Below are 17,842 nucleotides of genomic sequence, written 5' to 3'. Positions count from 1 at the left end.
CTCCCGCCTCCCTCGGCCCCCTTTGGTGGCAACGTCCCATCCTTCTCCAGCTACCCCCCCCCCCCCCCCCCGGTCCCCCCGTCCTTCGTCGCAGCCTCCCTCCCTGTGGCCGCTTTATTTGCCGTATGTGTGTTGAAGGACTTTGGGGATGACGGCTCGCTGTACATCACCAAGGTGACGACCATTCACATGGGGAACTACAGTTGCCATGCCTACGGGTACGAGGACCTCTGCCAGACGCACGTGCTGCAGGTCAACGGTCAGTCAGGCCGACTTTCTTATTCACTAATCCCGACGTTTTTTACGTCACACGTCCTTGTTTCCTTTGCTTCCCTTGTTTGCATTTTCCTTAATTACCTTCCTTCCTTCTTTCTTTGCCTTCCTTGCGTCCTTATTCACGTGTCCCCTTTGCTACCTTTGCTTCCCTTATATGCGTGTCCCTTTTCTCCCTTGCATCCTCGCTGCCTTGTTTCCTTTCCTTACTGATTACTGCAAAGGTCTTGTTTCCTTACTTAGGTCCGCATGGTAGTTCCCCAGAAGGCTGAATATTTCCAGCAGCACTTTGTCTCTGCATTGCAGTCACAGCTACGTTGAAAAAAAAAAAGGACTTTAAAATGCTTTGCTTTCACAAGCAGTATAAAAGCAGTCAATAAAAGTCAGATGAACACACGTTCAAATCTTGAAGGAAACAGAGATGACGTTTTTGGTGTATTCCCAAAAGTGTTGTGGTCATTTTGGTTGGACTGTCTTCTTTGCTTATGATAGTCGTACATCCCTCCAGTAGACCTGCATACATGCCAAAGCCATAAAAAAAAAAGAAGAAGGCAAGGAATTTGTCAGGCTCTCAAGGTGCTTTTGCAAGCTGGAAGTGTCATTCATCGTCTACATTCTCTCACAGCGTTTCCCCCCTCGGGCGCCGCCGAGTAGTCCAACATCTTTTTCATGCAGCAGCCGCAATAAAGCCGCCCCCGAGCGCTTGGCCGCGCCAATCCATTCCGCGCCGCCGTGAAAGTAATTCCGCCTTGCCTGGTGGTCTTACCCCCACCCCCACCTCCTCCTCCTCTCTCTTGTTTGCGCCTTGCAGTACCTCCGGTGATCCTGGTGTACCCGGAGACGCAGGCCCAAGAGCCCGGCGTGTCGGCCAGCCTGCACTGCAGCGCCGACGGCATCCCCGATCCCAAGCTTCTGTGGCTAAAGAACGGCGTGGAGCTGCAGCCGCGCTCTGCCAAGCAACTTTCTCTCAAAGGTAACCACAGGTTCCTTTTCCGGGGGGACGTGGGGGGGGGGGGGGGGGAAGTCAACCAGAATTCACTGTCAACTCTTTATGGCCAACTTTTTATTCATAAGCCCCCTGGCCTTGTTCAATTTTAACTTCCCTTTCAGCTTATTTTATTTTCTTTGCTTCTTTTACTGCATAAAGTTTTTAACTAACAATTCTTGTCATTAGTATGGAATATCCTTTTTTTTTAACTCTTCAAATTTCTATAATTAAATGTCCAACAAAATAAACAAATTAATTAGATCTCAGTAGCAGCCCCCAAAATCCCCGCAGGGTCCCGAACAAATTGACATTTGTCATACGGAATTAAAAGCTCAATTAAAACCCCTCGACGCCACGTAGCCTGCAAATTAAGACTAAAAAAGACACTAATTTAATGAATGCTTAATTCAAAGTGTTGCCAGAAAAATTCAAACATAACCGCTTTAGACGTCATTAAAACATTTTTTTCAGTGCGAATGATCGCATGCTGTTATCAGGTTCATAATAAAAAAAAAACATGGAGAAATGTCAACGACTGTAATTAACGTTCCGCCTGCTCGACACTAATTGCCAGGTGTCTGTTGCTAACAATTACGTGAAAGCCTCACTTTTTGACATGATGCTGTTAGGTGAGACAAATGTGTTATTCAACGGTGTTTGATTGATGACGTAAAAGTCTGGAAGAAAGACTAAAACAATCAGACAAACTCTCAAGGACAAGTTCAACTTTGGACGAGCCAAAATGAAGCAAAAATGCCCACTTAAATGATTGAATTTCTCAATCTTGTTAGGCATTGCTTTTTTAGTTGGATTTTCGTGATGAATCTATTTCAGAAAATCGGACTCAAACTGAGTAGTATGAAATCCATAGCAATAATTCTCATAGGAAAGAATGTAATTCCAATTGATTCATTCTAGAGCCAGCAAAAAAACAACATTTTATAGAGAATAGCTTAACAAAAGCAGTGAGAAACAACTATAAATGACGAGTGAAGTGGATAAATGAACATTTAACCTCACTTCAAGCTTAATTGAAGACTTTCTTGAATTCTTCTTTTAAGCCTACTTAGAATTTTCTGTCATGTCAAAAGGGTTTAACCGACACAAGTAAGTAAGTAAGTAAATACATTTGACTTGTATAGCATCTTTTACAGGCAAAAGGTCACAAAGTGCTTTACAGCTGAAATTGATCATGCAGATAAAAACAATCACACTGCAGGTTTTTATTAGCAAGTCGAGGCAAGAACAAGCCTCCCGGTTGGCTCGACAACACTCAGACAAGTTGGCATAACATCCTGTCAAAAAGCAGGCCGTCAAAATAAAAGCATGATAGTATAGTGACAGTTTCACTGCACTTTCTTTAGCCTGATGGTCGTTTGTTTAGCAGTCAACTCAAACTATTTTGTGCTCATTTGAGTCTTAGATAAGCCATTATGTGGTGTATCTATGATATTATACGGCCTGATTTTATTTTGAAGGTCTGACTTTTAACAGGATGTAATACGCCAATGTTGTCTGAGTGTTGCAGAGCAGACCGGTGTAGTTATTCCCTGGAGTTGTGAATAAAAGCTTGCAATGTGGAATACTGTTTACAACCTTTATACACAACTTAAGAAATGCTTCGGATTAACGTGCATTTATTCCAACAAATGAATGGCGATTTGTTTTTGTACAAAAACTGAGCAGATGTACAAAAAGCATTGCTTACAGGTAATGAAAGAATCTATAAATTGTACAACTTAGCTTTGGCCATCTGTTTAACTTGCGGTTCAAATTGGGTAGCAATCAGGCAAACAATGTCTATGACAAGTTCGCCCGTGTCCTTTTTCTTTTTCGGCCTGGCTTCTTCTTTTTGGGTCATTTGTTTGATGAATGGCCGTATCAGACGGAGGCAGGATGCTAAGGGTGAGAAAAGTGGACACTTCTAAGGGAGCTCACTCAATAGATGTTTCTAGAAAGGTGCAAAAGGGCCGTCTTTTGATGTTCCTGCCCGACACACCGCCGTCATTATTGGCAAAGACAGTCCTGTAACGTTCCTGCTGTGTGGCGCCCGGCATCAGAGCGCCACGTGGAAGGAGGATCAGAGCGCAGCTGTGCATCACACGGCCTCTGATGATGACCTATTCATCCAAATGTCACCCCTGAGGATGCATATGCTTGGGAATTTAACATATTCTGTCTATTATACCAAGTCGGAAGTTTTCCAATATTCTACCTGTGAGGACGTTAACACATCAAACTTTGCCGCCAAGCTCCGCCCACTCGCGATGAAAACTCACTACTTCTTTGTCGATTTGTCTGGTATCGTGGGTTCCAATTTGGTCGCAATGGGATGAAATGTCTTCAAGGTGTTATTTTCTAAAAGAAATACCATAAAATAGCCACTTGAAACCAAAATGGCCGACGTCCTTTGTCTTTTCAGGCATGTCTTCTTGAGACTTTTTGTGAGTCTACTCTTGATAGCATGTTGCTACTGGCGCTGGGGGCTGAATTTTCAAAATATTCTGAGACAAAAACCCGACTCATTTTCCAAAGATGCCTGCAAAATGTTTCCTTTTCGTAATCCTACACTTCTTCTTCTTTTTTTCACGTCTTCTGCGGTTCCCTTTCTGTTAGCCAACGGCAGCGAGCTGTTCATCGGCAGCGTCCGCTATGAGGACACGGGCGCCTACACCTGCATCGCCAAAAATGAGGTGGGCGTCGATGAGGACATCTCTTCGCTGTTTGTGGAAGATTCCGCCAAGAAGACACGTAAGAAGAAAAAACAACTAAGTAGCCTTATGAGATAGAAATGTATATTCAGAGGGTTTGGGACCAAACCTGTCACGAAAAGGACAAATTTGTTTTCGTTTTGGTGAATGCGAGTGTTTACTATTTTTTTTATGAGCTATTCCTTAAAGCCAAGCCAACTCCGTTTAAAGTTGATGTCTTCCTTTTGTGTTCCAGTTGCAAACATTCTGTGGCGAGAGGAAGGTAAATACATCTCAACTGCGTTTGCATTCCTGTGATGAAGTTGGCATGCAGTGCGGCTCTCTCTCTCCCGGGCGAGTGAATGCATACAAATGACAGTGTATGTGCCGTGTTGTGTTGTCCACAAGAAACACCAGCTCGCCAGCATTTTTTCCCCCTTCCCCACCTTGCACACTGCCCTGGGTGCGTTTCATCAACTGCCGCTCGCACACAATCAGCCTCTCTTTCTTTTTCTTTTTTTTATCTACCTTTTACGTACCTAGCGCTCACAGCTCCACTGTTGCGGAAAGCATCCAATCCTGTCTGGATGCTGCGTACATTATAACCAGCAAAACAACAAGACTGCCGCTCTCTCTGCTTCCATATGAGACTTACTGCTGTTTATGGCGCGCTATAATGTGTTTTACAGTGTGCCGGCGCGGATGCTTTGTGCGCATTTATCAACAGGAGCGCAGCATCCGCCGTGGCTGACTGTCAGTTTCAGGCTGTTAGGCGGCGTACGTTGGCCGCGTTGTTACAAATGTGACGTGTTGACAAGCTGGCAGGCGAGCATACGGCACTCCATCGGCTGTACGCATCACCGTGTGCTTAAGACGCGCAAAATCGGACTCAATGATGCTTGCACGGTGGCGTTTATTTTGCGCCTCTATAAGCATGTTTGCATGCAGAAAGTCGGAAATGCGCAACCTCCTTAGGGCCAAGTGAATGATCTCAATGATGCAGATGTTTGACGTCAACAAAACAATGGTGGCGCCCATCCAAAATGCTAAACGTCAATAAAAAGATTAGCTGAAGTACTAATTGGTGATTGTTTGCACCAAGTATTGGCTTTTAGAACCTGATCAGCGTTTGTGTTGGGTTTGGGTTAGTTAGGTTGGCATTTGGGATTAAGGTTGGTAGGAATTTGATTGGGTTTGGAATAATATTATTGTTAAAGTCGGGTTAGGCTTGAGTTAGTAGGACTGAAGTGAGGTAAAATTTGGGTCGGGTTAGGATTGTGTTAACTGGGTTAATTGTTTCACATTATGTGAGATATGTGAAGTTGAATTGGCAAAATGTCCTCCATACACCCACTTGCTTTCAGGACATCAACAATCATGTACCTGTTAAGAATTGGCTTAGTCGGGCTAGGTGAAGTTTAGATTAGGAGTTAGAAAATGGGTTGAGAGTTAGCGTTAGAATTTAGAGATGGGTAAACGTTGTTTGTTTTGTTTTATTAATTTTTTCCTTTCGGACACTTTCAGTTCAGGTGTGGTTAGGATTGGGTTTGTAGGATTTGGGTTGATTGTAGTGCTGTCAAAGTTAAAGCATTAACTGATTAATTCATCACAAAAAATTATCACATTAATCATGAATTAACACAGATTAATCGCACTATTAATTTTGGGGTCATTTTAAATTATGCAAGTAATTAGATGATTAGAAAAAGAGGAGGATGAGAGTGTGCAGTGGATCCCAAAATGTTGAAGACGTCCTCATAACATTCGCTGTCAAAAGAATTAACACATAACCTGTGCTCTTCAAATTTGGCGGGGGGGAAAATCTTGATAAAAAAGCCTTTTTAATTAAGCGATTCATTGTGATTCATCAAAACTCTAAAATGTGATTAATCTGGTTAAATAGTTTAATCGTTTAACAGCTCTAGTTGGTTAGAAATTGAAAGGAGGGTGTATGGTTTGGAATTAGCAGTTTGTTGTCCCGGTTGTTAACCACCCTGTAAAGTTGAGTTGGTGAAATGTCCTCCCCACACCTACTTCTATTTTGGGATATCAACAATCACATGCCTCTAATTGAATTCTAATTCTTAAGAATGGGCGAATGTGCTAGCAAGCTAACAGACAGCCCCCCCCCCCTCCCCCATCCCTATTCTCACTAGAATTTAATCGTATTTCATACTGACGTGACGCAATTTGGTGTGTTTACTTCCCAAGAAGCTTTGGTGTTAACTGATGACTTAATCCTTACCCCTTGAGCCACTCCTATCATGTTCCTGGCATTTTCCCGCAGGTCTGAGCGTGGGCAATATGTTCTACGTTTTTTCCGACGAGGGCATCACGTTGCTGCAGCCCAGCCAGTGCGAGATCCGCCGGCAAATCAAGCGCACGGAGAGGATCGTCGCCACATACGTAATTTCCTGTTTGCTTTCTATCAGAAGAGGCAAAAGTACTCATACATAAGTAGAAGTAAAAAAAAGACTGGTGAAAGTAGAACTGGACTTCGGTAATAGGCTTCGATTTGTTTTCCATGCGTCCTGACAGGATTATCTCATGTTCAGTGCAATGTGTCACCAACCTCTCCCTCATCTAGTCAGAGTGAGCTGCTCCCTAACACCGCCAAATTTAATGGGATTATTCGCATCCTTTAGCATAGACTGTACACAGTCAATACTCGGGCGGGTAATCCACTGGGAAGTGGAACAATGGGCTTTAAGGTGCTAAAAGTTGCTTGTTCCGTAAAGGGATTGGGCTTTTTACGGAGCCGCCTGTGATTGTATTAGAGATCAATAGAAACTCAATAAGCCGCGCGTTAGCGAGTTCCTGCTGCAAACAGCACTCGCTGCACTTTAAACGCTCTCCGAGCACAACCCCAATGCGAGCGGTGAATTGCTGTTGGCACACAAAAAGCAAGGACTCAAAACGTGCACTTGGAAATGACTACGACAGTGAAATGTTACTTTGAGAAGATTATGAGAAGACAAACAGTTACACGCTCGCTGAAAAGGTTTTGAGAAAAATGGTCAAACACTACTTAAATGATTGCAAGACAAGCAAACAATAGGAATTTATTAATTTAACGTGGTTACCTGCTATTTTCAGTCATCTTTAGCCTGATAAAAAGACAAATGTTAACGCCTTAGTGTACAGTACAACTTAATTTCTACGAATATGAGAAGCCACAGGATGCATTTTTGCCATCAAACTAATGTGGCTATCTGCTAATGAAGCCACGCCATCTTTTTGTAACCTACAAGCACGTCAACGGGAATGTGTCATAAATCGAACCTGTTAATTCATTCTGTTCTTTCCACTCTCCCCCGCCTTGCTTCATTGTCGGCCCCCCCGGCAGGAAGAGATGTGCCCCAAAGGCGAGGGCCCGTCCCCCCAGCGCTGCGTGTGGTCGTCGGCGGTGAACGTGCGCGAGAAGTACGTCTACGTGAGCCAGCCCCTCCACAGCCGACTGCTGGTGGTGGACATCCAGGCGCAGCGGGTGGTGCAGGTGAGTGGCAGAAAACACCCTCCTACAACAGTTGATTTCAAAGCCTCCCTGTGGCCTGATGCATGATGGGAAGTGCAAAAGGTCAAACTTAAGGGGAAAGCGGTTACCGTTGCGGCTTAAAACACTTTTTCCTCTAATTGTATGAAATCGATTTTTCCCCTTAAAATTAGCAACCATGATGAGTTGTCAATATAATCTTTATTAAAAATGAAAGCATTAATTCCTAATTTAAATATTGATTATAGTTCAGTGTTTATTTTTATTTTATTTTTTAAATCTGTCCTTTTGTGATTTTATTTTTTTTTTAATTAGAATTTTGTGGCAAAAAATGAACTTAATACATTTTCAAATAAGACTCTCATGCAGCCAAATAAAAGGTAATAAGTGAGTTAAGGTTGTGGACACATAATAGGCAAATGTTTCATTTTTAACAAATGTACACACATTTTCAGTAGCTTTTTCCTACATTATCCTCATGGGGTATTTTGTGTAGAATTTTGAGGCCAAAAATGAATTTAATCCATTTTTGCAATAACACACTAGCGAGAGGGTGTCAGCAACTCGCTGTGCAGCCATGCAGAAGCAGCTTAATGGATTGTGTTATTCCTGCTTGCTGACCCTTCATGTCTCCTCTCTCTTCTGCCTTTTTACTGTAATTCATTCTCCGTCCTCCCCCCGAGTCTATATCGGCTCGATGCATCACCGTCCCGACCAGCTGAGCACGTTTAGCACGTCTGTGTTGGCATGATGGGACATCTGCTGCCCAACAAAATCAATTCTTTCCAAATGTCAGGCAAAATGTTACACGGACGCCAGTGGAGCAAGCGGTCAAGACTGTGCTAAGAGGCCCGGCAGAGTTTTTCTTGACCTTTGGTTAACGGCTCAACCAAAACATATAAATCGTTAAGTACTCGGAGAGTGAGAGGGAATGGACCTCCCCCAAGGCTCTCATCTAAATGAGCCTTTCCTGGACTTTTGAAGCCACTCTCTGAGCTGTGTAGCATTTTGGCTATTGTTTATTTATTTGTATTTTAAAACTATTTTGCATCTTGTTTTCATAGACACATACTAATATGTCATTCAATCTGAGATTTGACACAGACACACACTAATGTCTTTAATATGATTTGTTAATGTTGTGTTTACATTATTGCCAGTTATGCAATCTAGATCAGATCTGGATTAAACTCTCCTTGACATTCCAGTTGCTGCATATACACTATGTCACAAATTTAACTGAAATAAGTATTTGTGTTATTGATCGTATTAATCGTGATGTTATTCCAAAATGTGCAATATGGACCAGATCCAGATTAAACTTGGTTCAACATTTCAGACCTTACATATATGTTGCAAATTTGGCTGAAATAAATATTTTGTAAATTTCTGTATTCAGCATCATTACCATCGTTTTCCAAAAATAAGTTTTTACATTGCTGCCAATTGTGCAATCTGGATCAGATCCAGATTCAATTTGGGAACATAGCTGGAATACTGAAATGCTGACCCATCATAAAAGTTCATATATCAAAAAGTTTTGCTGTGGTGGTTCACTGGTGAAAACCTCTCACATATCAGAATTAAAAACCAGTTCATCCTGTGGTCTTTGTTTTGCAGGCAGTCGCTACAGATCCGTTTCCTGTCAAGATGCTTTACGACAAGTCACATGACCAAGTGTGGGTGCTAACGTGGGGCGACATGGACCGGACGCACCCAACCCTCCAGGTATACCACCATTTTGTGTCAAATTCAGCCTCCAAAGCCGGTTTCACTTGGCAACATGACATTTGCTAGATATGTCTATCATGAGTAGACCCACAAAAAAAGTCTCAAGAAAGGACACAGGAAGTCTGCCATTTTGGTTGGAAGTGGCAATTTTAGTGCAATTTTGGCTTTTCGGGGTCCATGTGAGAGCAGAATATTGGAGCAAAGTTTGCTGACTGGCCAATAAAGCATAAAAATGTTTGGAAAATTCAGTCCCTGAGGCTATTTTGGTTGAAGCAGCAATTTTAAGGCTCACTCCTTCAAAGAAAAATTCCTGCTACCAAATTTGAACCTCGTACACTTGGGGGATGGGTGACAAATGAAACAAGGTGGCGCTAATCCTCCGAGGGTCAGGGACGTGCGGGAAATGGTCCGAGGGGGACGTCGTGGTCATATGCATAACAGTCACAAACATGTTTACGGCTGCGCTCGGTCCCGCCGGAGGCAAAGATGCAATTATAACTGCGGCAAGTCGTCGTGTTTACGGCCGTCTGCATGGTTACGACGCCTCGCTGAGGGGTGATACCCCCCCCCCCCCCCCAACAAATTGATGACTCTTTGGAGGAGCTTCGCTTCTTTTTGTATTCAGATCAACACGTTAAGGATACACACTCCCTTTTCTCATGCTTTTCTTTTCATTTTACACTTCTTTTAACCCTTGAGAAGTCCTTCAGAAGCCCGCCAAGGCCTCCAGCAAAATAGCCATGGAATTGTTTCATGGCTTTTCCATTCACTTCAAATAGTCACATTAATACTTGCATTAAATAGTTTTCAAACAAATGCAGGATCGAAACAAGTGTTGGCATTTTAGGCTAATTTAAGGAATAGAGAAAACAATTGATTTTTTTTTTTTTGAATATCTGCTGGCAAATTCCACTCCCAGTATATTCACTCAACACAGCCAAAATAATTTGAAAACAAAGACGACTGAAAGGCTTAAAATGTCCCTGGGTTCTCTTCAGGGTTCTTTTTAGGTCCAAATTTGGACGGGTCCACCATCAGACTGCATAATTACATGTTTCATTGTTTGCTTACGCACAGTTGTTGTTTAGAACTCAGCGCTTAGGGTCTCAAATGAGGCGTACAATTATTTTTTTTTAACGACAAAACAATTCCTCTGTGTGTAATTAAAAAAGCAAAGCAGAGTGCGCCTTTGCATAACAATCAAGCACCCGTTTTTGTCAACATTGTAGCCATCTTCTTCTGGAGGAGAGTTAAAAAAAAAAACTCTTCTGGACTTCATATTTTTGTTTTTACAGAAAAGAGAGATGCTAGCGAGCAAGTTAAGTACAACTTGGAGGCAGTCACATTTTCACTCTCAACTTCTGGCATGCCTTTTTTTTTCTTTTTCTTTTTTTTTGCAAGAAGAGCAGCTAGCAAGTCAGTCATATGTTAACTACAAACTTCTATAAAGCCAATATATTAAAGAATGAATGAATAAGTGAATAAATAAATAGATAAATACTCATTTGTATTTGGCCGTTCTAATAGTTTAATAGAAAATAGTTGCAAGTGAACGCGTGAAGAGCAGCTAGCGATTCCGTCCCATTTGAACCATCAACTTCATTAGTGGCGTTTTAAAAAGAATTAGAGACGATTTCCATCTGTTTTTCGCCGCTCTGATGTTTGGAGGGAAAAGAGAGACGCTAGCGAGCGAGTCGGATGAAAGCCCGGGATGAAGTGGTAACAAAGGGAAGCGGGTGGAAAGAGGCTTAGCGCGCACCTCGGCCGCGTGATAATACCCGGCGAAACCGTATTAACTCCCGCTATTGTATCCCGTCACCTCCTGCGTTTTGTGCGCGGTCGACTCGAGTGCTGCTGAGATGTTGTTGAAAAGAAAAAGGCAGGTAAGAGATGGGGCGGGTTTTTTTCCCGTTTTTATTATTCATCAGCTCTTTGCCGGTTTGTTAGGAGTAAGCGCAGACGGAATAGAGGCCCCCTGTTGGGCTACGGAGAAATGCTGCAGTGTGTTTGATACCTTGTTCTTGTTCAAAAATACAAATAAAAAATATATAAAAAAGGGGGGGTTGGAAGCTTGGTGTCTAAATGTAGAAGTGGCAGGGTGGTCCAAAATCATAATTTATTTTATGGTGGAATTTGTCAGTTGCTGAAAACTAGGGCATTGCTTACTATGGGTTGAATCTTAATCAAGGGTGAGGCATTTATTTTTACAAATGCATTTTTAGAACGAAATTATATTATTATATATACTATAAATACATATATATCCAAACATGTCCTTTTAAAAATGCCTCAATTAATCACTGTCTGTTGCATGAATAAACGTTGCACATCTAATGGGTGCCTTTACTCATTGAGGGGTAAAAAAATCTTGTAAAATTTTTTTGAGGGAAATGTCTTCCAGCAAATGAAAGCCTCACTACAATAAATGGCCCAGTCCTGATATACTCTAAGTACTCTCTTACTATTGATTAAAAATAAATGCCAGAATTTTTTTTTCTGGTTTTACTTGTAGAAACTAATATTAATCTCAATAATTTTTACAACTTTACTAATAAAATGGACCCCCAATAAATTGATGCCCTGCACTCTGTGCAGCTGTGTAAATAATCCTTGGAGACTATGTGAGTAAATAGTATATTGTATCAAGGACAAAGATGTTGCTTCCTCGTCGGACTCCAATAAAATGATTTAGAAAGTGCTGACTCGGCGGCAGTGAAAGATGCCGCTTGATTTGCGCGCCACGTTCCGAGATAAGTATCTCGGAATGAGACACGTTAACGGGGGAAAGCGATGCGAGGTCACATTTCATGCGCCGGCGTTGTAGACCTTTACGATGTTTATCACCGCCAAGACGGACGATGATGTCACCTCGGGGCGCCACTTGCTTATCGCGCGTGAGGTGGACGTGTGTGAAAATACACACTGGACATACAAAGAAGAACAAGCGTTCCGTTTTCCTTGCATCAAAACAAACGATTATGAGATTATAATTAACCCAGAGTACATTTCTTGTGCGTTTTCCCGGCCTCCTCGCAGGTAATCCCTCAAGCAAGCGTGGGTGAAGTCCATCACGCCATCCGAACCTCCTTCCAGCGGGTCAGCGACTTCTTCATCCCGCCGACCAACCTCATCATCACTCACGTGAGGTAAAAGCCCAAAACGCCGCCACATAAATGAGAAAGCTAATGACGCGCATTCATCAGCGCCAACCAGCCGCGGGGCAGGCCATTAACCTTCCGCCGTGATCTCTGTCCGCCAAGGTTCGCCTTCGTCTTCCTCCAAGACGAGCCGGCGGTGCACAAGGTGGACCTGGAGACCTTCCGGCGCGTCAAGACCATCAGCTTGAAGGACTACAGCTGCATGCCAGCCAGCATGGCCTACACGCATCTGAGCGGCGTCTACTTGGTCCAGTGCCGGGGCGGCAAAGCCCAGCTCATGGTGGACGCCGTGACCGACGCGGTGGTGGGGCGCAACCGCGACCTCACCGGCCGGCCTTTCGTGTCGCCGGATGGCCGCTACATCGTGACGCCCGGCGGCGGTGGCGGCGCCCGGCTCACGGTGCAAACGGTCTCCTTCCAGGGGGAGATGCGACTCCGACAGGAAGTGGAGGACTCCGTCGCCACCTCGGACCTGGTCTTCCAGCCCTCCTTCACCGCGTCCAACCGATACGTGGCGGCGGCCGCCTCGGACTCCGGCGCGGACCTGCTCTTCGCCGACCTGTCCTCGGGACACACCGAGGTCCTCCGGGGCCTCAAGGAGCCGCTGGGCCCTCGGAGCTGGCCCTGGGGGGCGCCCTACCGGGTTGTGGTCTCCAGCGGCCCGTTCGGACAGTACCTGTTGACGCCGTCGGCCCAATCCCTCTTCATTCTGGACGGCAAACAGAGAACGCCGCACTGCGAGGTGTCGGACGTCACGAGGGGCAACACGGTGGTCTGGGTGGGTGAGGTATGAGTATAAAAACAAGCATCAGTAGGACTTGATTCCAAATAAGAGGCCCGGTTGATTGCAGAGTGAGGAGGAGTAAATGTGTTGGGGGTTAATGTGTTGAAAAAAAAAAAAATCATTGTTGTGATAGTCCCGCTGGGAGAAAGTGTCAATGGTGTTCAGTGCGACACAATTGAACATGATTGCACTTCCCTTCCGTCTTATCACAGCAAGTTACAGTTGGTACCTGACCAGGTAACCACACCACGAACTATGCACAATGCTCACTTTTTTAGAGTAAAAAAAGCTTTCCGATTGTTTTTTTTCTTTTTCTGTGTGTATGTTGATCGTCTTCACCAGTGCTAACCACAAACCGTCCGTCCGTCAGTCAATGTCTGCATTTAGTGTCCGTGAGTCCTTTTAGACGCTGTATTATCCCCCACCTCGCCCCACCATTCGTTTACGTCACCTGATTGGAATTAACGCGTGAACTGCAGACCTTTGAAATTCCACTGAAGGCTGTGAGCACTTTTCTGCGCTTTAGCTACGACTTCTAGCTAGCTGAGTAGCAAATCAGTACGGAATGGACTTGTAGCTTGATAGAAATTATCAATAAGTACACGACAGAGTACTTCAATCAAATTGAGAAAATAGTGCAGGGTTGATTTTGAACTGATTAATCGACTCCTCCCTCCAATCGACAGAAATATCTTGCTAACAAGGCTTCAAATGTCTGCGCGGGTTGGAGAATACGAAAATAAGCAGGTTGTAGAACAGTCTAGCTGTTAGCCTCGCTAGCTTAGCAGCTTCGCCCTAAAAGATTCATACCAGCATTTGGGAGTGGCGGTCAGTAACGAAGGCCGCGACGCAAAGTGAAACTTTGTTGCCAAAATGTTATTTTGAATAATGCGCAGCCAACAGTTCGTGCTATAACAGTAAACACATAAGACACATAAACCCCTTTTTTTCCCTTTTTTTTTTTTACAAATGCTCGCAGCCTGGTTTTTTTTTTACTTTAGGTGACGTATCAGCACGATATCGAACAAAAATAAGTCATAATAATTAGCTACAAATTCCCAGCGAGGTTAACAGTAAAGTGTGTTGGAACTGAACTCAGTTTGTGTCTCTCGTGATTGATTTATGCTGCTAAGCTTAGTTTGACAAGACAATCTTGGCAGCTGGAGGTAGCATATATATCCATTTATTTACAAATTGAATTCTGCGTATGGAGTAGAAATCGATTGTCCCGTCCGCCAAATACCTCTCAGAAACCTTCGCAGTCGTTAACAGTTAATCGTGTAAAAAAAAAAAAAAAAAAAAGAAGAAGAAAAAAGAAGAAAAATTCACATTTGTTCATTTTTGATCTCGTACCAGCGAGCTAGCTAGCCCAATCGTCTCCAATGTCAGAACGCGAACTGTTCGATCCGTGGGTCATACCTCCCCACGCTTGTTGTAGATAACGTGTTTAGGACACATGACAAAAGTGACTGTACAGGTTTTTTTCTGTATGCATTTTGTGTCTTCTCTGGTTGACCAGGGAAATTGTTTTTTTGTAAGAAAAAGTCAAATAAAACACGTCTAAAAAATACAAATCAACGTCTCGCTTCATTCATATGGAAGCACGAGCTGCTGCGTCGCTCGTAGGTCCTTGTTCGTCTGCTTTTTGTCGAGTCGTGAACTTTGCTTCAACTTCAACTCCAGGGCATAAAAAGTTGCAAGAGAGACGAGATGACATGAAAGGTGTTTCCACGGGCGACTGGTACTAAGAGGCGTGTCATCACATCACACAAGCGCACACACAACGGAGCTACGTTGCAACATGCCCCCGCCACTACACCAAACTTTTTCACATATTTGCACTTTTTCAACGTACCGCATTTCACTTCCTTCCCTTTTTTTCCCCCGCCGTATGACACCCTGCAGGATTGACAATGAATCATGGCTTGGGTTCGTTTTCCAAAGCATAGCACACCGTTTGTCCAATCTCCAACCATCCTTCATTTTCCAAAGCATACCACATCATGAGCCTATATCCATCCAAGTCATTTATATTTTTCCAAAGCACACCACATCATGTGTCAATCACCTGTTCATCTTTCCAAAAGCAATCAAATGTGAGGAATTCTCGAGTTGTTTACGGATAGTGTAGCTAGCTACTTTAACTCCTGATGCTGTCGCCAGCAGACGTCTCGTCAACATGTCCGAAAAGTGACGACAACAAAGTAGTTGCGTAGCTGGGGGGGGGAAATCAATAAATAATCATTATCTCCAGGCAAGATTACGAACGCGGAGGTGTTAAACATTGCGGGGGCAAGAGTGCACCGGTTCCAGGTGAACAATCATCACCTCCGCCATCCCCATGACGTTTCCACCTTTTGTCGACATGTGCGGCTAATTGACCTTGTGGCAATTAGCGGCGTCACAGTTCAGCCGTGCTCTGTTTCTTGCAAGTGAGCGGCAGCTGTCGCCCCGCGGCTATCATGCTAACGCGCTAAGCCTCATCGCACCTTGCCGGCAAATAATTAGCGGCACATAATGTTGATGAGGTGCTTCCACACTTCGCTGTTCACGGGGTCGGGGGAAAAAAAGAAAAGAAAAGTTAAGCGGATTAACTTGTTAAATTTAATGGAACTAAAAAAAGAAACAAGTTGAGAAGGCAAAGACAAAGTGTGAAGAAAAGCAGATGTTAAATAATGAAAATATCCTAGCTTGAAACCCAAATCTTGGTTTGAAACCCTAACCCTTATCTGAAACCCTAATACTGATTTGAAACCTTGGCTGGAAATGCTAATTATTTCCTTAACCTTACCTTGAAACACTAATTTGAAAACACAACCCTGCCATTAAACCATAACTTGAAACCATCGTTTTTTGAAACCACAAACCTGTCGTGTTAAAACCCTAACCTTTATGTGAAAATTGAAATCCTAACACTGGCTTTAAACCGCAACCTCAACCTGAAACACCAATTAAAAACTGTAAACCGAGTTTGAAACTCGTATTTTAATCCACATCTCTGTCTTGAAGCTCTCATTTAAAAGGAACCCGACTGTCATGACAAGTTTGCTCTATATTATTTATTTGGTTGTTACTAACATAACTATGAGATACATTTTTCAAAAATAATTTCCACTTTAATACATTTTGTAGAAACTTTATTTGGACGTACGTTGTAGAATGGCGGATGGCTCTCTGCCGAGCAATGTGAAACGCCTATAAAGAAAGCAAGGTAAGCCTCGTAGCGTTCCTAAAGAAACGACATCAGGAGAGTCAAGAGTTTTGATCGTCCCTTTAGGAACGCTACGAGGCTTACCTTGCTTTCTTTATAGGCGTTTCATATTGCTCGGCAGAGAGCCAGCCGCCATTCTACGTCGCTGCCACTGAATGCGTTGCGACGTAAATAACAATAGCGCCGTCAGTCCAAATAAAGTTTCTACAAAATGTATTAAACTGGAAATGATTTTGAAAAATCAGCTCAGCTACGAGACGCCAACTTTTTCTCCTCCAAGCAGATTTGTTTTGTTTTGACTTGCAAACTTCCCAACTTTTGTTTGTTTCTTTCCCCCCCGCCGCTCGCTAATCCTGGTCGGATTACGCCGACCAACACCTGCCGCCGCCGCAATCAAGTGTTTGTTCAGGCTCTCTGCCGTCTGCAGGTGGCGAAGACGAAGGGGACGTGGCGGTTTCTCTCAGCAAGTCGCGGCACAAACGTGAGCACGAAGCCAAGACGTCTATTGAGATGGAAAGGGTCGATATAAAAGTAGTGGTTGGGTGCACCTTATCAAAAACCTCCATCAATACAGTCCATAGACTCAATATCTGTTTTTATTAAATTATTATCCATCTTGAACGTTGTTGAATATAATGGATGCTTTCTGTGGCCAGTATTTGATGCTCTATTGATTTTGTTTTATTTTATTTTTTTCCTGATTTATTTTTAAGCATTTTGTTGTGTGCTGCTGTAACTTTTCAATTTGCTCTTTTGGAAGGAATAAAAAAAATTAATTTATGTTGACTTTTTCATGAGTGACATCATTTTGCTCCGTTAGGGTTTTGCTGACGGTTTCAATTCAAATTAGGTTTTTAAACATCGGTTAAGGTTAGAAACATGGAGTAGAAGTTCAAAATTCAAAGTTTCAAACCAGCAATGGGGTTTCAAAAAAAAAAAAGGAAAAGGGGTTAAAGGGTTCGCAGTTCAAATTGGGGTTTCAAACAAAGGTTAGGGCTTTCATTTTAGATTTTCAATCAAGGGTTAAATTTTCCATGTTGGGGTTTCAAGCCAAGGTTAGGGTTTGAAGTAAAACTTTCAAGCCTGGGTTAAGGTTTCAAAGATGGATTTGTTTTTTCTGTTAGGGTTTCAAATACGAGTTTGAATCCAGTGTTAGGACTTCAAGCTGGCGCTTTCATGTTTCAAGGGTTTCAAGTACGGGTTAAGATGTGAAGTTCGGGTTTCAAGCCTCGTCCCGCTTTTTCCAGCGTTCCTGCTTCTATTGCGGCTTTGAAACGCCTGCCGTGGGCGCCATATTGCACACGCTCAACTGCATGTGTGCAAAGCAGCAACCTGAGGGAAAAGAAAAAGATGGGAAAATTCTTCCCTTTTGCAATTCTTGCATTCTCATTACACGAGAGAAACTTTTCACATCCAAAAGTTTCCATTGGAAAAAATCAACATTAATAAGTCGTCCTTAATGAAGTCGAACACTGAAAAGCCGGATTACACTCAAACTCTTTCCTTCTATTCCG

The 17,842-nt window shown here is 43.2% G+C and overlaps 1 protein-coding gene across 2 annotated transcripts in view; it reads left to right on the top strand.

Moving 5' to 3' along the window:
• The window catches only part of fstl4 (follistatin-like 4), a 124,139-nt gene extending 109,448 nt beyond the window's left edge, over positions 1-14,691 (top strand). For both annotated transcript variants that reach the window (XM_086098423.1, XM_086098424.1), the window contains exons 12-20: positions 139-259; positions 1,085-1,246; positions 3,878-4,012; positions 4,208-4,234; positions 6,239-6,357; positions 7,298-7,447; positions 9,065-9,172; positions 12,212-12,321; positions 12,436-14,691. In XM_086098423.1, coding sequence (XP_085954549.1) covers positions 139-259; positions 1,085-1,246; positions 3,878-4,012; positions 4,208-4,234; positions 6,239-6,357; positions 7,298-7,447; positions 9,065-9,172; positions 12,212-12,321; positions 12,436-13,126 — 1,623 coding nt within the window. In that variant the 3' untranslated portion in view covers positions 13,127-14,691. The remainder of the gene's footprint in view (positions 1-138; positions 260-1,084; positions 1,247-3,877; positions 4,013-4,207; positions 4,235-6,238; positions 6,358-7,297; positions 7,448-9,064; positions 9,173-12,211; positions 12,322-12,435) is intronic.
• The last annotated feature ends 3,151 nt before the right edge of the window (positions 14,692-17,842 follow it).

This window comes from Leptonotus elevatus, chromosome 16, assembly GCF_054856555.1.
Source record: "Leptonotus elevatus isolate MCC_2025b chromosome 16, RoL_Lele_1.0, whole genome shotgun sequence".
NCBI classification, from domain to species: domain Eukaryota; kingdom Metazoa; phylum Chordata; class Actinopteri; order Syngnathiformes; family Syngnathidae; genus Leptonotus; species Leptonotus elevatus.
This window is presented reverse-complemented; position numbering and strand designations above follow the sequence as displayed.